The sequence below is a fragment of the Odocoileus virginianus genome, chromosome 6, assembly GCF_023699985.2.
Source record: "Odocoileus virginianus isolate 20LAN1187 ecotype Illinois chromosome 6, Ovbor_1.2, whole genome shotgun sequence".
Taxonomy (NCBI): Eukaryota; Metazoa; Chordata; class Mammalia; order Artiodactyla; family Cervidae; genus Odocoileus; species Odocoileus virginianus.
In genome coordinates, this window is record NC_069679.1 from 18,870,197 (window position 1) to 18,896,202 (window position 26,006).

The following is a 26,006-nucleotide window of genomic DNA, read 5'->3' on the forward strand; positions in this document are numbered from 1 at the left end:
CAGCCACCACAAAATCCAGATTTCACAGGATTCTTTCCCATGGGTTTGTGTGTTCACAGATGCCCAGTCACCTGACTCTCCCCCATTGCTCCCCAGCAACAGCCAGAACCCCAAATCTGCACCAGAAGCCAGCCCCAGCCTCTGTGATCGTCCAAGTATGAGACACCATCTAGACTCCTTCAGCTGCAGAGCTAGCCACTCCAGCCATGCACCTGCATGCTGCCAGCCCAGCTCCTATTCTGGGCCTTCACTGCTGTACATGCACCCAGGCGAGACCCAGCAGGGTCTCCCCACGTGCCAATGTACCCACAGCTGGCTCTGGTCTTTGCTGCTGGCCCCGCCCTTGCCACTACATGTGCGTCTGCAGCTGGTCCCTGCAAGTGTGTGTACCACTGGCTCTGGCCACCGCCACCACTGCCTTCCCTGGTCCCTAGATGCTAAGCCTGAAGCACTGCTTAGGGCCCTGACAGCCCTTTCAGTCACGGAGGACCCCAGGCAGCTCTGGCCAAGAACCACGCAGTCGTCAATACTGTTGACCCCAGGGGCCCGAGTCAACAAGACATCATGTACTGTCTGGACCTGAAGTTGCCTTACATTCCGGTACCAGAAGAGCCCCACCTGAAGGTGAAGGTCTTTCTTCACCAAAGTCAGTCCATAGAGTCTGGAAGATGTGACTGCTTCCTCAAATGCACAATTCCTATGCAAGTCTACAGGGCTCATAAAGAACAAGAGAAACGTGCTCCACAAAAAGAACACAGCAAATGCCTAGTAACTGAAACTAAACAAACAGCAATGTATGAATGGCCTGACAAAGAAGTTTAAATAGTTATTATAAAGATGCTTAGAGAGCTACAAGAGAATCCAGATAAACAACTTAATGATATAAAGAAAACAGGAACAAAAACATAAGTTCAACAAAGTGATGAACAAAACATAAAGCATTAAAAATAATAGAAAAGAAATATTAGGGCTGAAGAATATAATGACTAAATGGAAAAATTCAATAGAGAGCTTCTTCGGGACCAAGCAGAAGAATCAGTGAACCCAGAGACAAATGACTTGAAATTATCCAGTAAGCAGAACAAACAGAAAAAAAGAATGAAGAAGGTCTACAGGGTTTAAGGGACACCATTAAGAGCAACAATTTACCTATCAGTGGAGTCCAGGAGAAAAGAGAAAGAAAGAAGCAAAAAGCTTATTTTAAAGATATAATGGCTGAGAATTTCCCAAACCTGAGGAGATATTTGGAATCCAAGTTTATAAAGCTAATAAGTCACCCTCAAATTTCAATCCCAAACCATCTTCTCTAAGACACATTATAATAAAATTGTCTAAAATCAGAGACGAAAAGAATTTGGATTCCTATCTCACACAAAAGTTTATCAAAGAAGTTGACTAGAAATAGATTAATGACTTAAATGTAAGAATAGAAACTAAAATTCCTAGAAGGAAACACAGTGGGTAAGCTCCTTGATAGGGTCTTGGCAATTATTTTTCTGGATATATGACCCCAAAAGTAAAAATCAATAAGCAGGACAAATTAAGCTAATGAGTTTTTGCATAGCGAAAGAAACGACAACAATATGAGAAGGCAACTTACAGAATGCAATAAAATATTTGCAAATCATATATCTAATAAGGAGTTAATATCCAAAATATATAAGGAACTCAAAAACTCAACAACTAAAACAAATGATCTGATTTAAAATGGGCAAAGGACCCAAACAGATATTTTCCGAAGACATACAAATGGCCAACAAATACATGAAGAGACGCTTAACATCACTCACCATCAGGGAAATGCAAATCAAAACCACAAGGACATATCACCTCACACTCACCAGAATGATTATTCAATAAAAAAAAAACAAGGGATAAAAAATGTTGGCAAGGATAAGGAGAAAAGGGAACCCTTGTTGGTGGGAATATACACTGTGCAGCCACTATGGAAAAAGTGTTGAGTTTCCTCAAAATCACAAACAGAGCCACCAAATGATCCAGCAATCCCACTTCTGGATATATAGCCAAAGGAAACAAAATCAGTATCTTCAAGAGGTATCTGCATCCTTATGTTGATTGTGATATTATTCACAATAGCCAACACATAGGAAAAAATAGGTGTCCACAGATAGATGGATAGAGAAAATGTGGTATATACATACATATGGACACACACAGACACACAGAGGGTAACACTATTTAGCTATAAAAGGAGGAAATCCTCCCATGTGTAGCAAAATGGATGGATCTTGAGGATATAATGCTAAGCGAAATAAATTAGAGAAAGACAAGTATTGTATGAGCTCACTTATATATTAAAATAATTGAACTCACAGAAAGTGAGAGTAGATTGATGGTTACTACATGTTGGGGGAAGTGAGAGAAATGGAAGATGTTGGCCAAAGAGTACAAACTTTCAGTTACGAGATGAGTAAGTTTGGGGGACCTAATGTACGGCATGGTGACCATAGTTAACAACACTGTACTGTATACTTGAGAGTTACTATGAGAGTAGAACTTAAATGTTCTCACCATAACAACAAATAATAATAACTATGCAAGGTGATGCATGCATTTACTTAATTTTGATAAACATATCAAATCATCACACTGTACATCTTAAACTTATACAACATTATATGTCAGTTATATCTCAATAAAGATAGGAAAATGTGATATATTCCCAGATTTCCCAAACTTATTTGACTCCGAATCCCTTGTTAACATGTATAGCAATTAGTATCCTTTACCAAAATGTCTCGCGGAACACCAGTTTGGGAAACACTGCAGCAGAATCATGCTATCTTTTCAATTTTTCCATCAGCCGGGAGGAAACTAACTATAGTAGGTGGAGTGACATGGAGAGCCTCTGTGTTTTTGGGAGAGCATAAGTTTTGTAAGGTTAACATGGACTGATGCCCCATGTCATGAGAAACCGTGGGAGAAGACCCGTTATGGTCCATGGCCGTGAGGTGCATAGCACTATGGCCAAGGGAGCCAGGGTCAGACCCCATCCTTCCATTGCCCCAGCTGGCTGCACAGTTTGGCGGCACAGAGGCAAAGGAGATGGGAGGTTTGGGGAGGGCTCCTGTTGGTCCCAGTCCATCAGCCTCCCTCCAGATGACTGGAGTTCAGAAGACAGTGAGGTCTGGACTAGCCGCATTTATGGGACATGGAGTAGGGAAGTCTCAACCCAAAAGAGCAGAGACAAGCAGCCAGCTGGAGCTGGGAGGAGAGAACTCTTCACCGCCAGAAAAAGAGCAAGATCTTGTCCCTGTGAAGCCTGCCCTGCAGGAGGAGGCAGGGAGGACTCCTGCACTGCCCACAGGATCCTGCTGCGAGCGGGTGGCCCCGGGGAGGCTGGCAGACTGTCTTCAGCCATTCCCTTACCTTTGTTCAGGGAAGGCAGCTTCAAGGGGATGCTGATGATTCCAACCAAGTCCTCGGTGGGAACCAGGGAGCGCAGGATGGACCTGATCCGGATGGCTTCTCCCTTCCCTGTCTGGATAAGCTGCAAGGTAGGGTTGGAGAGTAAGATAAATGAGGTTCCCATATGGCCACTCCACCCCACCTTCAAACCTTGGGCAGTAAAGTGATTCTCCTTGTGGGGGGATGGGATGGGTACACTTTTATGCCTCCCTAATTGTTCTAGATATGGGTGGCCACAAAAAAAAAAGAAGCGCTTTCTCCTAATTTTCTAGAAGAGGTGCTACTGAGGGAATAACTGGCCAAGGAGGGCCAGTGGATTCCTTTGCTGTGATAGCAACAGTCATGTAGTCTCAGCAGTGAAGGCAGCCTGTTGTTGGGTCTCAGTGTGACTGCAGTCCTGGGAGCTCTCGGCGGCCATGACAAGAGTGGTGACCATGTGGCCATGATTCCAGACCCTGGAATTCTGCTAAATGTAGACATGACTTAGGTTTTTTTGGTTTCCCAAAAAAGTTTGATTTATGCCGGGAATAGGGCAACAAGAGGGGTATAGACGATGTCAGAGAGAACGTCAGCATCTCAAGAGAGTTGTTTGGGGATGGATAACCTGATTCTCACAGCCACGGTGGGCATGTAGACAGCCACATCCTCCTGGATGTGGGGGCAGCAGGCACACTTCTGGGCACAGGCTCTTAGCTGGCGAGGTAAGTGTCATGAGCTCAGGACTGAGCCTACCCAGGAGGTAGCTGGCTGACATGCTGGGACACAATGCTTGCAGGATCAGAGGCAGGGGAACACCTATGTGTGACCCTAGCGGTGAGCACAGGGGCAGCTGTGAGTGAAGACTGCATCACCCCCTCCCCTTACTCACACAGGAAGGGCCATGGGAGAAGTGTGTGTATGTGTTTATGAGGTTGAATCTGAGGGGCAGTAAGCAAGGGAGAAGCTCTCCCCCAGGTGGGGCTCTGAGGGTTTAGCTATCCCATGTGGCAGTCTTCCTGAGACTAGGCAAACTGTGTAACCTGCTTTGTGAAGAGATGACAGGTGATCAGGGAAACTGACCCCCCACCCTAAGATAGCAGGACATCTCAGAATTTCCCTAGCTCCCTTCCGTTTTCCTTTATTTGTTTAACAGTACAGAAATGGAAAGATGGGTAAGGTGCTAGTTCCACAGTAGGAACTAGAAACTATTACAAGTTAAGAATTCTGATCAGCCTCCCCTTTGAAGATTTAGATTTTCTTTTCTCTACAGTACTTTTTTGGAGAGGGAAATGGCAACCCACTCCAGTATTCTTGCCTGGAAAATCTTATGGACAGAGGAGCCTGGTGGGCTACAGTTTATAGGGTCACAAAAGCACACAGTTTTACCCCAGATTCTTCCATACTGGAATAGTTCCCCTAAACACTTGTAGATGGATTTCCAAACAGGCTACATGATTAGGTAGATAATACCATGACATACAGGAAGAAAGATAAGCGTGAATGCTTTAATGCAGTGTCTTTCAAACTGCAGTCTTGACCAACTGGTGGGCTGTAAAATCAGTTAGTGGATTGTCACCAGCATTAAAAAGCATGAAATATATTAGAATAGAATAGAAAATATTAGAGTGCATTAGCCATAGCAAGGATAAGTTTTGTTTCTGGAACATATGTATACTAGTTTGCAATGTAAATTATATTAAATTGCCCAACAAGTTTGTTTGGAAAAACTTGTTACAGAAAGACCCAAATGATCTTGTTAGAGAACCCCAAATTTCTTACTATGATCAAAATAATTTTTTTGGTTAAAAAAATTTGAAAGCCACTACTTAAATCAATGCTATCTTTTCATTAGCATCAAATACAACATACCCACTGTTATCTTGGCTGTGACCAAATATATAACCTCATCAATACCAGAAAACACTATTTATATCAACCGAGCCTGCATTGCAAATACTTTTAGGAGACACTGGCATAATCCAAATGCAGTGGACACTGTGGAGAGAGCACCTGAGCCCTGAATGAACAAAGTTCTATTAAACAGTTACCAAGTATTTTTAAAATATAAGAAGCTATGTCTTCTATTTTCCTATAAGAATTATTTCCTCTCTCACGTAATAATGTGAGACTTTATGAGAAATAAGGCCATTATGTAGCTCCACCCCCAGCAGAGATGAAAAAGGGAAGGTGAAAACACCAATTCAGTTTGAAACTGAATGTTTGAGAAGACACCTCATAAAATTAGAATCATCTTTTCCAGTATGTCTACAAAGCTTACCACTGGGAAATAATCAAACATGAATCATAACTACCTTCCTGATGCCTAACACCACGGTCATCAAGAAAAGATTTTCCATGTGGAGTGTCCAGACAGAGACAATCACAAAATCAAGTTGGTCATATTGTGACCAGGCTGAGGTGCAAGGAAACGTAATTTTTGGAGGCTTCTGAAACAAGAATATGTAGCAGATATGCCCTACTAGGGTCACAGAGAAATCACACAGCACAGAGATTTTCCCAGGAGTCATTCCTTAGAAAGAAAGCTGTAGAATCAGGTACCAGAGGCAGAAACCACTTTTGATTTTGGCTAGAAGGAACAGAGAGAAAGGCACGTTCACACATGCCAGGGACAGAAGAAGAAACGACCTTCAAGAAATCTACCATGTTCCTGATTGAAGTCCCTCAAAGCTGCTCTCTGGGAACTCATCACTTACGTGCATCTCAGGAGCACAGCGGCCCAGCAGGTCAATAAGAGCCGAATAAAATGACATGATTGCATTGCCCATGTGCACAATCTCTTCTTCATCTTCATCATCCTCTGTGCTGCTGAGACAGAAGCAACACAAGGAGCTGTAAGGAAGTCATGCAGGTGGCACCATGTTGGAGACACGATTTGGAAATACTTTCTCTGCTCACCCTGGGCATCACACATCCTTTCCACTGGACTCTTTCTCTCCCCCCAGAGGCCAATGAGATGGTTTAACTCAGCAAGCTCAAATGACCCAAATATATTCCCATGAACTTAACTGACATGAGTGGATCGTGCAGACTACACACACTCATGGAGCAGCACTGTGACCCCCAAAATGTCTACCAACCATTCCATCATTTTCCTGCTAGGTAGACATGGAAAGCACATTGGACAGGAGTCAGGAAGGCCAAGTTCAGGCCCTGGCTGTGATGCTAAGAAGCTATATGACTCTGGGCCTCAGTTTTTCTCACATTACATGAGGAAGTTGGGACAGCTTATGGTTTTGGTTCTAACTCGACCAGCTCACCTACCAGAAATGATGACCAAAAAACAAATAAATAAATAATAAAGCCCCTGGAGTTAAATCCCAAGCTTTGCTGAGTTATATCCCTTCTCTAGATTCTGGGGTCTAATCTAGAGGCTGTGATAAGAGGGAAATGGTCACAAGACATAGTGAAAGGAAGGTCACAAGGCCGATAATGTACTAACTACATCTTTAACTGTTAAATTCCAAGATTAGTAGAGCTGTGATTTTTCACATTATGCAACTTTCTTTTTACCTCAAGAATCAAATCAGACATTTTCAGAAGAGGAGGTGGAGGTTGCTCTTTCTTTTTAAAAGTATGAGAGATATGAGGTGAAACACTGGGGTTCAAAATACTGAAGGGGACGGGCTGGAGTTAGACAGTGACTGGAACCCTGTTGGTCCAGACCTGTTGGCCTAGATACAGTTTCCTCTGGGGGGGATGGGGGTGGGGTGTGGTGGGGCCTGAGCTTGCGACTTCTCCGTTTGCCAACTGACCTGACTGGAGCAGGGGAAACGGAAGGCGGGGAGGATAAGACTGATTACGAGGCTTACTGGGAGAGTCAAGATAACAAGCTCACCAAGTGATCTAAGCTGTTTGAGCAACAGCTGTTAACGAGCCTGTGCTTCTTCTACCGGGGAGAGGTTATTGACACTTGCTTTATCATTCAGGTACTGAGAATATTGGGGAGCTCACCAACCATACGGAGGTCGGAAGGCAATTCTATTCACTTACACTTCCCTCTTGTAGCCCTGTGAGGGGAGGTCGAGGGCTGGGTTCTCAGAGATCTTAATGGCGCCTTGCATGGCCGCCAACAGACCATTTCCTCCTTCACCCCGCAGGGCGGGGCCGAAGCACTCGGGGCGTCTGATGAGCAGCTTGACCACGACACTAGCATTTTCTTCCACACTTTCACCTAAGGGAAAGAGGCATTATTACCATCTCACTGGAGAGGACAACCTCAGAATGGATGTCATTTTTTTGGTCATGCCATGTGACTTACAGGACATGAGTTTCCCGACCAGAAATTGAACCTGTGTTCCCTGCAGGGAAAGCATGGAGTCCTAACACTGGACTGCTGGTGAGGTTGCCCAGAATTGATTTCTAATTGATAAGGTTGGAAGAACAGTATTTGATTTAGCTTGTCACATCCTCTTAAGATTAGTAGGTAATACTGATGCAGAGAAAGCTTTGATAAGTTAGGTCAGAATCTATTTATCTGAAGTATTACAATTAACCAGTATTAGAACAAGAGTCTTGTTTCTCAGTTCAGGATTTTATGCTGTTCATATTATTTCACTATATTTAGGTCCTCAGAGGGCAAGAAATACACTACTGCATCTACCATGGATTACTGATTAATTCACAAGTGATTTAGAGAATAAAAGACCTTTATATCTTTATTAACTCCCTTGGGGTGCTTAATAGGTATTTCCTTGCTTCCTTGAGATGAGGTAATAGGATAACTCAAGCTGGTGTGTTTCAGTTAGCATCTGGAGAGGTGACATGCCTCAATTGTTCTCTCTTGGGGATGACAGTGTTAGTTGCTCAGTCGTGTCTGTCTCTTTGCAACCCCATGGCCTGTAGCCTGCCAGATTCCTCTGTATCATGGGATTTTTCCAGGCAAGAATACTGGAGTGGGTTGCCATTTCCTTTTCCAGGGGATCTTCCCAAACCAGGGATCCAACCCAAGTCTCCCACATTGCTGGCAGATTCTTAACCGTCTGGGCCACCAGGGAAACTCTCAGAGATGGACCTCAGGGCACTTCTGAAATCATTTATCTGGGTAAGAATCTATTTGGTAAAGTTGTCTTGGTTATTCTTAGAATACCTCTGTGGGGAGCTAAAGATGTGATGACTGTATTTGCTGGTATTTCTCTTTGGAAGAAACTGTAGATAACTAAGACAGGGTATCACTTCCCAAAGAAGTGATTAAGCAGTGAACTGTCACATGTGGACAGGGATCACCAATGCTTCTGAGAGTCAGTTTTATAATCAAAAGTAGTTTTACAAAAACAAGCAAACAAACAAAAAGTAGTTTTACAGCTTGTTGAAACAATTTCATGGGACACACTTTCTGTCTCAGAGTTTCACGCAAAATCTTAACTTGGTCTGAGAATTCACCCCTGGACCAAATCTCAAAGATAAGGCTTTTCGACACTGTGTACGGGATGAAACCTGAAGAAAAATATTTTTATAAAATTACTAGATATTATTGGAGGATTCAGTTCTATAATAGAAGTTGTATCTTGATACACTGTTGTAATAATTACTTATCCTTGTATTAAAGATTATCTTCAATCTTAACAGATTGAAGACTAACTATTATCTCATAGTTTTTGTAGTTCAGGAATTTGGGAGTGACTAAGCCCTGACTTGGAATCTCCCATGAGACTGCAGTAAAAATGTCAGCCAGGGCTGCCGTCTTCTGAAGGCTTGACTGGATGTGGAGTATCAGCTTCCATGCTCACTCACATGGCTGCGAGCAGGAGGCCTCAGCTCCTCACCATGAGACCTCTTCAAGGGCTGCCTGAGTGTTCTCATGACATGCCAGCTGGCTTCCCACAGAGCAAAGGATCCAAGAAAGAGCGTCAGGAAGCTGCAGTACCTTTTACAACCTTGTCACATACTGTCACTTCTGCTATATCCCATTCATGAGAAGCGGTTCACTGAATCTAGTTCACACTCAAAGGCAGAAGAAGTAGGCTCCGTCTTTTGGAGGGAGGTACAAGGAAGAATTTATAGATGTATTTTAAAACTATCACAAGAGTTTAAGTTCTGTCTAATGAACATTTTTATGAATCAACTTAAAGTGGCGCATTTGAATGGGAACCCATAAAACCTGGCTTCTCCTTCAGATTTTTAGCAAATCCCTGTGTGAGCAGGCACACTGCACCAGCTCACTGAGTCTCATCTGTCCTGTTGAGATACTTGTGCCTCTTCTAGTTTCCAGTTCAGTCGCTCAGTTGTGTCCGACTCTCTGAGACCCCGTGAACTGCAGCTTGCCAGGCCTCTCTGTCCATCACCAACTCCCGGAGTTCACCCAAACCCATATCCATTGAGTCGGTGATGCCATCCAACTCTCTCATCCTCAGTCGTCCCCTTCTCCTCCTGCCCGCAATCTTTCCCAGCATCAGGGTCTTTTCAAATGAGTCAGTTCTTCGCACCAGGTGGCCAAAGTATTGGAGCTTCAGCTTCAACATCAGTCCTTCCAATGAACATCCAGGACTGATCTCCTTTAGCATGGACTGGCTGATCTCCTTGCAGTCCAAGGAACTCTCAAAAGTCTTCTCCAACACCAAAGTTAAAAAACATCAATTCTTTGGTGCTCAGCTTTCTTTATAGTCCAAATCTCACATCCATGCATGACCACGGGAAAAACCATAGCCTTGACTATAGGGACCTTTGTTGGCAAAGCAATGTCTCTGCTTTTTAATATGCTGTCTAGGTTGGTCATAACTTTCCTTCCAAGGAGTAAGTATATTTTAATTTCATGGCTTCAGTCACCATCTGCAGTGAATTTGGAGCCCAGAAAAATAAAGTCGGCCACTGTCTCCCCATCCATTTGCCATGAAGTGATAGGACTGGATGCCATGATCTTAGTTTTCTGAATGTTGAACTTTAAGCTAACTTTTTCCACTCTCCTCTTTCACTTTCATGAAGAGGCTCTTTAGTTCTTCTTCACTTTCTGCCATAAAGATGGTGTCATCTGCATATCTGAGGATATTGATATTTCTAGTTTTAGGGCGAGTCTATTAGTCTTACCCATGTGCAGAGATTTCTTCCATCATGTCCACAGCATTAAAAAGGCTGAGCTTGCTTCCAAATACTTAAAATTAACCTGTGCCTATGCAAACTCACAGTGAACACACTGCTGTGACTCACAGCCCTGGACAGTCTACCAGTATTCCTGGTCTAAGCGTGGCCTGCTGACATCCTCTTTTATCACTTGACCTTCTATACCACAGGTAAAATTCAATATTGTTAAGTATACACCAACATAAGTTTTAGAACTGTGTAATTAGATTCAGAATAAAATTTCATTAAACTGAATTTATACAGTCCATCAGCATGCATTCACTATTTTATAACTCAATCCTTCAAGAAGAGACTAAATTTTTTTGTAAAGAAGTTTTTCTTCAAGTTCCATCTAATATAGTATCAAAACAGAATTTGTCTTTAACTAAACCAGAATCCATGTGAAGAAAATTCTAGGAGATGCTAACAGGATAAAATAATCATAATAATGATAAGGTATAATGAATCGGGAATGAAAGGAACCCAAAGGGAGGTTGACATTGTACTGTTTACTGAGGAGTTCAGATAAAGAAGTGATGTTAGTTCTAAGGACATGTTTTCCATGAGGTGAGCCTAGCATTTATACATGACAGAATTTATTCACAGAGGGATACTTAAAGAAAAGCACTAGGAGAATCAGCATATCTGAAAGCAAGTATTTTTAGTTACAGATGTAACTCACAGTTGACTACTTTCAAATATTGTTGACCCTCAATACCTATCAGGTAGCACATATATCCACACTCCCAGTTGTCATTTCCTATTACAAGAAAAATGAAGCTAAAACTTTGACATTTTAAGTGTCAAAAATGGAGGAAAAAACTCAACCCTATTAGTCAAGCTTATTTAAACACCATGCTCAGATTCTTTCAGTTCTCAGAATGGAAACACTTATGGGTCAACCCTTGTCTTAACCAGTATGCTGAAATTAACTTTGTTCTTTCCAAAGTGATCAGTGTCATGAAGTTTGATGGAATGTGGACCACAATGTCCAAAAGGACTTGAAGAATTAAGACTGTGAGTTCTGTATTGAGTTTGCTATTGAAATTCATTTGCCAAGATAGCCTCATTTTATCTGAATCTTATGTCTTCAGTTCAGTTCAGTTGCTCAGCTGTGTCTGACTCTGAGACCCCACGGACTGCAGCACACCAGGCTTCCCTGTCCATCACCAACTTCAGTAGCTTACTCAAACTCATGCCCATCAAGTCAGTGATGCCATCCAACCATCTCTTTCTCTGTCGTCCACTTCTCCTCCCGCCTTCAATCTTTCCCAGCATCAGGGTCTTTTCTGATAAGTCAGTTCTTCGCATCAGGTAGCCAAAGTATTGGAGTTTCAGCTTCAGCATCAGTCCTTCCAATGAACATCCAGGATTGATCTCCTTTAGGATGGACTGGTTGGATCTCCTTGAAGTCCAAGGGACTCTCAAGAGTCTTCTCCAACACCACACTTCAAAAGCATCAATTCTTCAGTGCTCAGATTTTTTTATAGACCAACTCTCATATCCATAAATGACTACTGGAAAAACCATAGCTTTGACTAGATGGACTTTCATTGGCAAAGTAATGTCTCTGCTTCTTAATATGTCTAGGTTGGTCATAGCTTTTCTTCCAAGGAGCAAGCGTCTTTTAATTTCATGGCTTTAGTCACCATCTGCAGTGATTTTGGAGCCCCCCAAAATAAAGTCTTTCACTGTTTCCATTACTTTCTCATCTATTTGCCATGAAGTGATGGGACCAGATGCCAGATATAAGCTAATTAGGTTGGCTGGTACAATGGACCCAGGGAGCTATAGCTTGATCACTGGATATTGGTCATCCGTGGGGGATGCAGAGAGCACTCTGCAAGAGAAAGGAACTGAAGTGCAACCATTGATGCTAATTGGAGAGGGGACCAAGGAAAAGGATTTCTCAAGGTTTCGCAAGGTAGAAAGGTTGGTCTAATTAGAAGAGACGAGAACAGTCTCTTCTAATTACCTGTAGCTCAGTAAGCTGGGCTGCCAACCAAATCCCCAGGAGGGAAGGGGAATACTTGATCTTGAGGGCATTTTTCAAGGGAGAGAGAGATCTGAGGTAAACTAGTTTTGCCCAAGGGCTTACAACAGTGTTTTTGCTGGAGTTCTAAATGAATAATAAGCTTAATAACTGTGCATGTTCACAGAGCTTCTCTTCAAAGTCTCTCAACACTGCCTTCGTATTACCACCTTGTTTTCAATGTTCCTGAGAAGTTAGATGGAAACGGAATGATTCTCCCCATTTTAATCCTGAGCAGTCATTCTCATCGCAGGAACGATTAATGAGAATGTAATGATTGCCCATTGCTTTTCTTACTGTCTGTATTCTAACCACAATCCCTATTTTAAGTTCTTCTGCCTGGAATGCTCTCTTCCTTTCCATTCCTTTGACATAAAACCTTGACCTTTGCAACTCCATTTTGCCCCTGAGGATCAGCTTAAACTTGAAAGTTCCAGAGGATCTAATCCTCTCAAACACCCCATCTTCCTTCTTAAAACACTGTACACAAGTGTAATTAATGAATGTTTTGGTATCTGTATTTTTCATACTAGACCGTGTATTTAATGAGAACACGGTCCATGTCTGAATGATCTAACTCTGTATGCTCAAGCCTTTTGTTAATATCACTTAGTGGCTTGAAAGAATCAAATGGAATGCTGAGGGTGATTATCCATCACTGCATTACCAATGCAATTATCAGCCGTTGTTTGCAAGAACTGAGGCTGTCCATTTCCTAGGATTATAAATTTGACAACAAGAACAAAATCTTAAGACATTTTAATCTTAACCATCCCCAGTCATCAATACCAATCACAATGAAGAATGGTTATTATATTTTTTCTGACTCTAAAAACATGAATACAGAAGATTCTTTTAAGCATCTGTACCTACTATGCACTTCAAATCTAACATGCTCAATTTGTATTCTTGATCCTAAAAGACCTTTTTTCAGCATTATTGAGATATAAATGTCATACCCTAAAAGGTTTCTGGCTCCCAGCTCAATGCCTCTCAGTATGTTCTCCCCTGATTACTCTGTTAAACTAGGTCCATTTCTTTCTTCAGGATGTTGTTCAACAACATCCTGCCTGTTCAACAATCTGCCTTCTTCCCCAGGCATTCTTATATTCCAAAGATTCCAATAAGCACTGTCATTTTTGGCCTGCCAACAGTCACATGTGTCACTATGCAGGTGAGTGTAGTTGAGTTTTTTAGTATGTATATAATGTTTTTGATCACTTTACTTTGGTTTGCTCTGTTTGCTGCTTGAACTTTAAATGACTTCAGGGCAGAACATCTCGTGCACGTCTCCTGTCACTTCTCATAGCCCCTCATGTACTCTTCACATGCCACATGATGGATGTCCAAGTTACGATCAAGCTGCCTAGGGAGACAGATTCAGTAAAGCTGGACATACTGTGTTCTTCAGATAAGTCTGCAGCCTGAGGAAGGTACACTGAGACACTCCAAGGACTTTAAGGAAGCACAGACTGACTTTCCTCTTCTTTTTCTTCTTTTTTTTGGACTGTGCCCCATGGTCTGTGGGATCTTAGTTTCCTGACCAAGGACTGTGCCTGGATCCTCAATAATGAAGGCACCAAGTCCCAACCACTGGGCTGCCAGGGAATTCCCAACTTTCCCCTTCCTCTTGTGGATCTGTAAGGAATCTTTTCCCACTTGGTATCTGCCTTAGGAAGGGGTTAATTACACACCCAGACACATCTGTATCTAGACAGGTTATAAAGTTTGCAAATGCTGGGTTAATAGAAACTTCTCAACTTCAGTCCTCCTAGAGTTAAACACTACCCAAGGTTTCCCAGGAAGCTAATAAAAACAGAGTAGAGAAAATCATATGCTTTAAGAAGTTCTCTTAAAGACAAATCTTGTTTAAGAAGATTTAACACCAACATTAACAGAAACTAGTAAAATAACATTAGAATTTTCTAATTTTATTATTTTGATATAGCAAGAGCTTTTGATTTGGCTTAAAAAAATTTTTTTTAAACACTAGCACCAAACAGAAATTAAACAATTCCACAATTTTTGATCAGCTCAAAGGAGAAAGTGCTGTTTCTCCTTGCTCATTAGGGAGACAGTGTTTACAAGGCAATGCTATATAATGGTTCGAGTAAAGTTTGGCCTCTGGAACCAAACTGTTCTGGTTCAAATCCTCACAAAAGTCTACTAGCTGTGTGATTCTGGCAAAGGTACTTATTAATGCCTTTAAGCATCAGGGTGTTTATCCATAAAATGATGATGATTAACTATATCTAACTCACTGGGTTGTTATATTAAATGAATAAGTTTGTTCATATGAATCCCTCTCTCTTCTATGTTCTCCCCTGGACCATTTCAACTGTGGATGACCTGCAAGTCCACTTGGTCCCAATGTGTTTCCTGACTGATCTCTATTCTACAGCCTCAATTTGGGGCATCTCCATTTGGGGGGGGGTCACACACTGCAAAATGATTCCCCAAACTACACAAGTTCATGACCATCCATCTCAAACCATTCTGTCCTTCTGACCATCCTTATTTCTTTTCATCCTACCCTTAAATCTCTAAGCTCTAAAGTGACCTGTTTTTTTTCCCTTATGTCCACATACCCAGGACTCAGACATTATAATCACCACCACCAGCAGGTCTGATAAATTCAGTCTCTATTACTTATTTCAAATAGATCTCCTCTATCCCATTCCGATCACCACCATTACAATTCAGAAACTCATTATCCTAACCTGGGCACAGAAGTTCCTGGTGATTGCCAGTCTTTCTTCTGGTGAAAAGTTTCCCCAGTTCTCTGAACACTGAATCGAGACTAAACTCTTCAGTATGGCATTTAGATTCTCCCCATCAGAGCTGCCTACCTACCTTTTACACCTTGTCTCTTAGCACTGTCATCCATGCATCTACCCTGCAGACCAGCTGATCACTGTGTTTCCTGAGCACATGTGCTTTAGCCCTCAGGCCACTGTTCAACTGGCTCCTCTCCTGCATCTCAGCACCTGGGAATCCGACCTTTCAAAGCTCATCTCTAATACTACCTCCCCACGAGGCCTTTTCTGATCTCAACAGGATGTGAGTATCCCCTCATGAAACCCGCTAGCACTCTGTCCCTACCTTACTCCACTTCTTATTATAGTGACCTCTGTCCATGTCTGTTCCCCTTACTAGACTGTCAGTTCCTTCAAAGCAGAAGCCAATAACCTTTGCCAAAACCAAATGTGACCTTTACATGATAAGAGACACAATAAAGGTTAAAGTGCATATATCGTTCTACTGATGGTCTAATAGATTTGCAGTTTATTGCATTATGAAATTGTACTGTAGAATATATTAAAAAAGGCATAAAACAATCTGAAAGCAAAGAGGATGGACCGAGCATTGATTCAGAGTTTAGTTGAATATGGTTGTACCACATAAGCAAAAGCAAGTGTTGGAATTCGGCCATCTGGGTAAGAAAACAGCCAGTGGATTCCTCAACCTTCATGACCCAAGTAGACAGTCCCACTGACTGACTCATAAAACCCTTGATCTTCCTATGAAGTTGGCTAAGATGAATAAATGGGTTTTTCCTGGATCTGGTATGTGTCATACAGTCTATTTATAGAATTTGATGGACTTTCTGAATCTTTAAAATCTACATAAAATTCCCTTTATTACCACAATGAAGTGAAGTGAAATGAAGTCGCTCAGTCGTGTCCGACTTTTTGCAACCCCACAAACTGTAGCCTACCGGGCCCCTCCATCCATGGTTTTCCAGGTAAGAGTACTGGAGTGGGTTGCCATTTCCTTCTCCGGTTGTTCTTCCTGACCCAGGGATCGAACCCAGGTCTCCCGCATTGCAGGCAGACGCTTTACCGTCTGAGCTACAAGGGAAGCCTCATTATTACCACAAGGCTGCTGCTGCTGCTAAGCCCCATCAGTCAATAACTCTGCATTAATTCAGGATATGCAATCATCTGGACTAGAAATAAAACAGGCTGCCAGAGGATACTCTGAAACTGGCCGCAGAGGAAAAAAATGGGAGTTTAGCAATGCTGATGATGAACAGATAGTAGGTATGGAAGATGCAGAGAGAAGCAGAAAACCCAAATCCCTGAAAACTTGGCTGGACCAGTCCTAGGAGAACAAACAACAAACATCTCAAGGTCTGTGACCAAGTCAAGAAAGGGAAAAAATCGGGACACCGGAAACCACTCAAATATTAAGACCAGCGTGCATTATGATGTAGGAAAACAGGCAGGGGGGGCTGGGGAGGAGGAGACAAGAAGAGCACATGGCAAGATAGTGATCATGTGATACCAATACATTTTCAGGTGAATTCTCATAGAACAATCAGCATGACTGCTTATTAGCTGAAATCCCTCTCTGTAATCACTTAACTAGCCCAGCTAGGCTTGTTAGCCAGAAACTCCAAAATGGGAAAAGGGAGAAAGATTGTAACTATAATGTAAATACAAGTAAGCCAGTATTAACATCACGACAAAATTTTGGAAACAAGGTGCAGTTTTAAGAAACTACTCATTTTATGCAATATTCAGCATATTAAACTAGTGGAAATGCAGAATTTGTGTCAACTTGGAATTCACTATAAATGAGAGGTGATTTGCATTAAGAAGAAGAATATTTAGTGTTTCTATAGCAATTCTTTTTTTTTTTTTTTTCCTACTGGGAGTTTAGTTACCTTTAACAGCTATCAGCTCTTCCATGTTTTTATTCATTCATCCATCCATCCAATCATCCACCCATCCATCCAACCATTCATCCATTCATCCAAAACTAAGAATCTAGAGACATACTTGCATTTAATTCTGGGAAACAAGTGAGATCAAGATATTAACAAGTGCCATCTTTTAGAAGAAGAGGTACAAAGAGGTGACAAGCATTCAGGACTCTCTCCACTGGATTCCACTCTTGATCCTTGTCTAGCCTGATTGTCCCAGAGGTTTTTCTATCAGTTGCCACCTACCTATACAACCTATCATGTTTATGGATAGGAAGCAGTGCAAAGAATTTCCTTTCCCTAGTACGCACTGCGATTGTGCCTTCCTAGGTCTGAAAGGCATGGAAAACTGAGACTCACTGTTCACGAAGACGGCAAACCTCAGGAAGGACAAGTAGCGCTCCCCTTCAATGGGGTTCCAGCCGACATCAGGGTATCCTTTGGCTAGAAGCATGGGGCAGCTCTGCAGGCCACAGCCTGCCAAATAGGTCACCACCTGCCAAGAACAAAACAAAGTTAAGTGCCCAGGTTTTTTTTTTTTTAACGTAAGTTTTTTTATATAGCTGGTAAGGCATGCACAATTCTGGGAACTGAAGGGCTTTCATTTCTCTAGAAGCTGGAGACAGCCCACTACTTTCCAAGTAAATAATTTAGCAGATTTGAAATTGGAACCTTTTACTCATTTTTGTTTCCAAGCAATTGACAAGACTGATGATCACTGCTTTGTAGATATAAGCCATATGCTATGATTTCCCGGTTCTGGCAAGAGGGTCATGCCATTTAAAAGTTCTGGCAAGGGGGACATGGCATTTAAAAGTCGGCCTAACTAAGGTGCCACGGGGGAGACAATGGTGGATGCAGGCTGGCCCTGTTCATTTGACCATGGGATTTCAAAACCAAAATGTTCAGTCACTGGGTGACTGGCGGGCCCTCCTCCTCTGCAGACTTCCCTGGGTACCCTCTCTCCGCTCTCCCTGCCTCCCGGTCTCCCTTCCCAGGGAGACTCAGGGTCCCTGATGAGCAGTTATCATGGGACCAGGTGAACGTGGCTGAGGGTGGGCTGCTGAGCACGGCCCCCTGGGGCACTGTCTGATCATGAGAGAATCATTACCTAATTTTAAACACAGGTGTCGGTTATCATCAGATCACCTAAATGAAAACTGAGATATTTATGGCCATTTAAATGGATGAATAGCCAAGTCTGACTAAACTCTGTCCCCTCAGAGGCAGAGGCCAAGAATACCCAGGGCACTCACAGATCAGCAACCACATAACTGGCTGCTGGGCGCACAGCTCCTGAGTTCGTGTGTGTATGGGGTGGGATGGGGTTTGACTTGTTTCTATTCCAATAACCACTTCTCACTAAAACCAGGACGTGTTCCAGAACATAAAAAACTGTGTTTCTCCTCTGCTTGAAGCCCTCCAGTGGTTTCTGGGGCTCGAGGCCCTACAGTGAGGTCCCAAAACATCACAGGTAACAGCGCGGCCTCTAAAGCCCAGGGCTCTGACACTCACAAACCCGATGACTTTGAGGATATTACCTAATCTCTCTATGCCTCAGTTTCCTCTCCTGTAACTGGGGCAATGATAAAAAGGCTTGTCCTGAGGATCACATGACTTAATTCTGAGTGGGGCCTGGCACACAGTGATTCTGCAGGTGTGTGGACCTCTGCTATTAGCAGTAATGGCAGCCTGGGGCCCATTCATTTCTGTTTCTCCTCCCTTCTCAGCACTCCCCGCAAGCTTCAGAGCTCTGGTCACAGCCAGCTTTCTGAAATTCAGGCACACCATGCTCTCGTCTCTGAAATGCAAACATTCCTGGCACAGGCTTGTCTTCAATGTGACCGAGTAGCTTCTGCCCAGCCTCAGGGTCACCTCTTTGCTGAGGGCCCTTCCTGATCCCCTTGTTGGGGTCAGATGCCCACTCCTAGCTGCTCCCAAACCCACCAGGCAGTGGACAGCCTTTTCCTCGTCCCCCTCCTCCTGACTAGACGGCTCCTCTCCAAACTGAGAAAGTGCATTGTCAGTCGCTTCAGCTGTCCAGTCAAGGAAACAGTCTGAAGACAGGATAGGAAGAAGGTGAAGGTGTCTGTGGAGCTGGCAAGTCCTGCCCACAGGAGATGCTCTGGTCCTAATTATCACACGGCTCCCGGGACTCACATCCCGCCCCACTTTCCTCACACGCTGAGGAGGTTCTGATGCAGGCTCAGCCTTTGGTCTGCTTTTCCTTGGCTTGGCTGTGCTATAAGCGGGGGAGAGCAAGCACAGTGCCCCCCCAAGGCCAATTACCTTCTCGAGGTCTGGCTCCTCTAAGCCCAGCGCTAACTCATTGTTGTCCATCACCGAGGAAGCGGCCACATCCAGCGGGGTGGATCCTCTCATCGAGGGGGAAGCTGAGGAAGAAGCAGAGAAGGGGAGAGAAAGGGAGAAAGAGGCCACCCGGGGCTGAGCTGAGGTTTTGGTTGCAGTGCGCAGTCATGACCAAGAGAGGTCAGCAAACACAAAACCTGGACACATCGCTGTCCTCAAAGCGGGGCTGCCCGCCCCGTTCATGAGCAGCTGTTTTCTATCCTTCCTCCCCACACTTATTACTGACCGTGAACAAAGCTGAAGTTAGAAAATCAGTTCACAGGAGCAACTGGGACCACGTATTTTCAAGTGCTTTTCTAACATGCAAGTTCTTGGGCCCTCGTTTGGTGACCATTCCAAAGTCTCAGATGTCACTTGATAACCAAGCTCACATAACTTGGTCATTTCTGGGGTCACCACCTAGAGTTTAAAAATAACCTCAAACAGATTAGCTCTTAGAATTATATCAGGTCACCAACGTTGTCTTTCATTTCCCTTTGTTTGGTTCTTGGGCTAAAATTGAGAAAAACTTTAGGTGGCATTTTATAAAAAGGTCGGTTAGTCTAAGCTTGTTGTTGATTAGTCCCTAAGTCCTGTACAACTCTTTTTGCAATCCCATGAGGTTGCATTTGATAAACAGGAAACCTGAGATTTCAGATTTCACGTGCACACAATGTATTTGTGTCTTCCACAAATTCATTTAGTTTACATACAGAAGAGTGAGCAAGGCAAGTGCATGCACTGGTTTTCTAGCGGTGGTGTTGGATTTATACTGTTTGTCCATAGTCACTCCTGGCCTGTCTGCCTTGCAGCTGTGAAAGCACTGGCTGGTTAGCTGATGGGACAGGCATGTAGCCTGCAGCCAGCCTGCCAAGAAGGGATTGGATCCATGACCTTGGTCTTATTAGCACTGCTCCCTGGTCAGCTGAATGGGCTGGGAGGCGCTGGATCTCCAGACTACATCCATAATCTCAGGTAGCATTTCATGAACCAGGGGTCCCCAGAGAGAGGAGGCAAAACTGTGTGACTATAAACTGTGTGTCTAAGCCAAAACAAATCTGTCATCATTACTGTCACCAGGGCTGGTTGGCCGCGACTTCTCTCAGTTTGGAGAGCAGAGACATGGTATTATTATTATCTCTCATGTTCTGAGATCAGGCAGGATTCCTTCTTCCAGGATTTAAAAATTCCTCCAGGATTTAAAAATACCATAGCACACACGTGACTTCTTTCCTTTTACTGCCTAAGTGGCCAGCAGGGGAAGGGCAACCCCTGAGCCAAATGCAGAAATTATAACAAGACCTACCTAGGCCAACACTGCTGTTCTCCAACAGGTAACTTAGATGCTCAAACATGGCCTTCTGATTTTGTCGGCTGATTCGACAGAAATAGCACAGGAAGCGGCAGCAGCTAGCAACCATCTTTGGAAAGGCAATCTGTAGGGAGAAGTAGAAAGTGTCACGGGGAAGAATCTATCACAAAACCCACTGAAATGTTGTGAAGTAAATAGCCTCCAACTAAAAAAAAAAAAAAAAAGAAGAAGCCTTTCTGAAAAGGCTGACTTCAAAGAGTCTTAGGTTGGAGCCTTGCAAGCTGTGAACAGTTGGGAAAAAGAATTTTCTCCTTGCTTCTGGTTGTTTCCAAGACTTTTTCATAGGAGCGACAGAGAATATACACCTAAGAAGAGGCTTCTAAAAATATTAAGAGCTAATTATAGCTCCTGAAGTATCTTTCTTTCAAAAAAAATAGATGTCAAGCCAGAATTCTAGTCACCCTCAGATATCTTGTGAAATTGTTCAACCCTACATCAGACCACTGTTTCTGAGTAGGAAGGGAGGGAACAGAAATGGAGATGGGTGATCACAGAAAATAAGACCTAGCACTGTATCAAACCTGAGTCTTCTGCATAAAGATCGGCCTCTACTGTTGTAGAAGCCTCAACAGCATCACCCTCTCAGACTGTGAGCCTTCCCCGATTACCTCTGTCCTCGATCACCACTCTCCTAGAGCATTCATAACATGATTCTTACAATTTAGCACCAAAGTGCCAACTTCTATTACCATCAAAAGTGGTTGGCTTCTCTGCTTAACAAAGTAATTAGCATCTCCAGGGTCTGGCTGCATCCTCTGTTTGATCAATCATGCTCAATAAATGGTGTCAGTGTTAACCTTGGCTCAGGATCCAAGAAAGCCCTTGATTTCCGCTTTTAGAATCATGGAATGTGCTCTAGGAAGCAAGATTCTAAAAGTTAGTCTGTCTGTTTGCTGAGGCACACAGACGTTTGTTCAGAGGCCTTCTGGGGAGAGTCCACTTTCCTGAGACATCAGAAGGAAGCAAATGAGGAGCAAGGTGAATGGGGCTCCTGTGTTCTTCCTTCACAATGCTCACCTGTCAATATTGGTGCTGCTTTCCTAGGACCAGGTACTTTGGAATTTCCAATATTTAAAAACATCCCCTATCTGTTGCCTTAAGCTCTCTGACTCTGAGGAGGACCTGGACAAGCTGCAGCACCTGCCCAGGTGGGCCCTATTGGCACCCCCTGCCCCTTGGCAGCAGGAGCTCCCAGGCCCCTTATGGCAGGGCTGGCTAGGAAATCGACCTCGTCAGGAGCTTTGCTCAGACAGGAAACATGTACACTCCAGTGGGAACAGTCCCAGGATCATTATTAAAACCCTGTTCTCCTTTAGAACTGCCTTCTGACACAGCACCAGACATACCCAGCTCCTAAGTGGAACCTGGAGGAATTCCATCTTGGAAGGAGCAGGACTGCAGAAGAGGATGGGAAGGAGACTGAGCAGCCCAGTGGAATGAGTGAGAAGAACTCTCACACTGGCTGGGTCCCATCTCCCTGCTCCTTCTTGGCCTTGTGCTTATCCCCGTGCCCTCCCTGGGAAGAATCACTAGGCAGTGGGCATCAACCATGTGCCTGTGAAGAGGTCACTTCACATGACCCGGCCCAGGGGTCAAGTTCAAGTTAAATTCTCCTTGGAGCATTACCTGAGACTTTTCTGTACCCAGCACGTTCACCATCACCTCCATGACCGTCTCATGCATGCCGAGGACTCTCATGAGGTTGGGGTGCTGGTAAAACACCTTGTTGTTCATTATGTCTCTAGGGTAATCGGAGAGAGAAGTCAGCACTTGCTTATTTCAATGCTATGACAATTCAGGGCTGAAAATACACAAATGCACACGCACACACATTCGGGGTGAACTAATGTATGAGTTTGATCCTTGAGTTGGGAAGATCCTCTAGAGAAGGGAATGGCTACCCACTCCAGTATTTTTGGCTGGAAAATTCCATGGACAGAGGAGCCGAGAAGTCTGGCAGGCTACAGTCCATAGGGTCGCAAAGAGTTGGACATGATTGAGGGACTAAAATTTTCACTTCTAATGTACATGCCATCTGCTGGAAAGATGGTCAGAAGGTACTAGGTTGGTGGAATATATGTGGAGGGCCTTTTTTAGCTGATAGGAATATTATTCATTTCTACTTTTTTTCTTCTAAATATTTCCTTCTGATGACATTAAGTAGCTGCCCCTTGGGCTTTTTTTTTTTTTTTGGCTTGTGATAGTTTTGAGACAGCCCAAACCATTGAATTTCTCTTCCTCTGTGTATTAAGGGTCTTCTATTTTTTTGTCCTCTTGTCCTTACATTTATGTCTCTATGTACTTTAGTTATCCAAATGGTAGGGCACCCTTTTCTTAAGGCAATTGTGTATTAGGTACCAACAATACTTTTGGACAGTAAGCACTCAATAAAATGATCAAAATGAAACATAAAAAGAATTATGTTTTTAAGTCATTCAACATAAATTCACATAATAAAGCTGCAGGCAAAGCACAATACAGAGGCAGTCTGTGACCTGGCTGTGTAATTCCTTGCAAGTGGTTACTCTCAGCTCATATCCCTTTCTCCAGAGGGTTGCAGCTGTTAAAATGAGATACCACTAAGTTTTAGTGGAGCTATGTCTACTGCAAGGCTGGGAGAAAGGCTAATTCTGCAGCTGTTTCCTCTTTCCATAAAAGTTTCTTCACCTCTACTGTAAGATTCCTGTTTGGAAATGAATTTAAGGAATGCATGTATCCCCTCATTCTGCCTCAACTGCCAGCATCTCTGTTCTGGGTCTCAGTGATGCTCCTTTATTTTGCGGGTTTGAGGGTGGTAGGATGACAATTCCAACAGCAGGAAGAATATGATTCTAGTGCTTGATTTTATTCAGGTAAAACTGTGGGTTAGTCAGTGCATTTTGGGGGGCTTCAGGTTTCTCATCTGCAATATAGAACTATGCTACCTAATTAAAGGAAATCTTTTTGCTATCTAAAACATGATCTTTCTTGTGCTATACATATACAATGGAATCCTACTCAGTCATAAAAAAGAATGAAATTTTGCCATTTGCAGCAACATGAATGGACTTGGAGGGCATTTTGCTAAGTGAAATAAGACAGATAAAGACAAATATGATATCACTTATAAGTGAAATCTAAAAAATATAAGAAACTAGTGAATACAACAAAACAGAAGCAGACTCACAGATACAGACAGCAAACTAGTGGTTATCAGTGGGGAGGAGAGGATGGGGCAATATAGGGGTGGGGGAATGGGAGTTACAGACTGTTGGGTGTGAGATAGGCTCAAGCATATATCATACAACCAGGGAATATAACCAATATTCTGTAATAACTGTAAAAGGAAAGTAACCTTTAAAATTGTTTAAAAATAAAAAAATTAAATTATGAAAACAAAAACAAGCAAATAAATAAAACTCAATCTTTCTAGTGTTGTGGCTTCTAAGGAAAATCCACAAGCTATTGTCATGAGGAAACACATTTTGAAGGATTGAAGACACTGACTCTACTCCCAAGAAAAGGGAGGAAAAGGGCTCTAATTATTCAAAGGGAAGTCGCAGAAGATTTCCAGTAAAACCTTAGGTGCTCAAAAAGTTTCTCTCTTCTTGGGGTGAACACACTGTCCCTTCCTTTGAATTTTTCCCTTGCTTTCCTGGGACTATTTTTATCAGATTCAAACTAAATATCTGCTTTTTCCCAAGATTCCTTCCTACTTCTGGCCACGGCCCTTCACCCCAAGTCGCCCATGTCTGCTCTCTGAGGTTATTGAAGGGGACTGATTTAATGAGCATATAATCCCAAGAGAAGTGAAATCAGGGGAACCCAGAGGTTTTTATGTGACTTGATTTCAGAACTGCCTCCTCCGCAAGCTTGCCCCTGATGGGAATGACCCACCCCAGCCCGTTGATCATGAGTAGCTCCTCCTCCTTGCCCATCCGGACGCTGAGCAGGCAGCGAATTTGGCCCAGGGCGGCTAGCAGACTGATGGTGTCGCTCACGGAGGCCTGGCTAATGGTGTAGGTCTTGCGCAGCGCCTGCAGCAGCTCCCCGATGCTGTCGTACTGCCGCCGCAGGAGGGTGAACATCATCCGGACCAGCTCTGCATCCTGGATCTGGTCCTCCTGGGCCCAGCGGATCATGGTCTGCGAGATGAGCTCCTTCAGGGTGGCTGCAAGGACAAGGGGAAGCACCAGTACTGTGGCTGTTGAGGCTGAGGAGCGCTGCACGCCTCTGTCACTTCGCTCAGTGATAACGTACACCATCAGCTGGGTGGCGTTAAAAAAAGTTCTTAAAGGTGGGTTATGGCACCCAGGGAAGTAAAGCACATACCAAGAGGCAGGTGCATGAGCCACATTATAATAAAAGAATATCTTCAATTTGAATTGAGAAGGCTAAATATTCTATTTGGATTAAATGGCATTCAATGATGCTTGAATGATGCTGGACGTAGGGGACAAAATAAGATGCCTTCTTGCCACCAGGGTGCTCACAACTTGGTTCTTCACATTTTCATTTTGACTTAAAAGCTACATTTTATCCTTATTTTATAATGCAATGCAATACACACTAAGATGGGGTTGTGTTTAAGTGCCACAGGATAGAGTGGGGAGTGATTCTGGGTGGATGAAAACGTTAAGAAGACATTGGTCACTGCCTCTTAGGAGTAAAGCGCTATTAAGTGCTAGGATTTCTGTACCATAAATGCTATCCTCCAAGTATTCTAAAGATACTATCTACCATGAACTGAGTAAGTGATTCAAGAACTCTAAAATGTATTTGAGATGACACAAACATAAAAATACATTAGGGGATGGAGAGAAGTAGACTGAGAACATTCTATTAGGTCCAAAGACTTTGCAACCAGACACCTGACCATCACCCGCTGAACTGACTGTGTTGTCCTGGGTCTTCGGCAGGAGTCAGCTGACACTGTGTCAGATGCTTTACAAGCATCAGGGGAGAAACTAGTATGCCTGTGAATTCAGAATGTATCAGGGCTCATACTGGTTGCACAGAAACACTACTGGCTACACAAGTAAAGGAAAGATGGCTCAAGTGGGAACCAAACCAGCCCTGGGACA

At 43.3% G+C, this 26,006-nt stretch overlaps 1 protein-coding gene across 1 annotated transcript in view; it reads right to left on the reverse strand.

The window, feature by feature from the left end:
* The window catches only part of RYR3 (ryanodine receptor 3), a 546,114-nt gene that overhangs the window by 121,452 nt on the left and 398,656 nt on the right, over positions 1–26,006 (reverse strand). Inside the window, 8 exon segments of the mRNA XM_070468944.1 lie at positions 3,391–3,511; positions 6,123–6,234; positions 7,420–7,600; positions 17,583–17,718; positions 19,512–19,615; positions 20,878–21,007; positions 22,570–22,684; positions 24,820–25,093. Of these exon segments, the coding sequence (XP_070325045.1) occupies positions 3,391–3,511; positions 6,123–6,234; positions 7,420–7,600; positions 17,583–17,718; positions 19,512–19,615; positions 20,878–21,007; positions 22,570–22,684; positions 24,820–25,093 (1,173 nt within the window).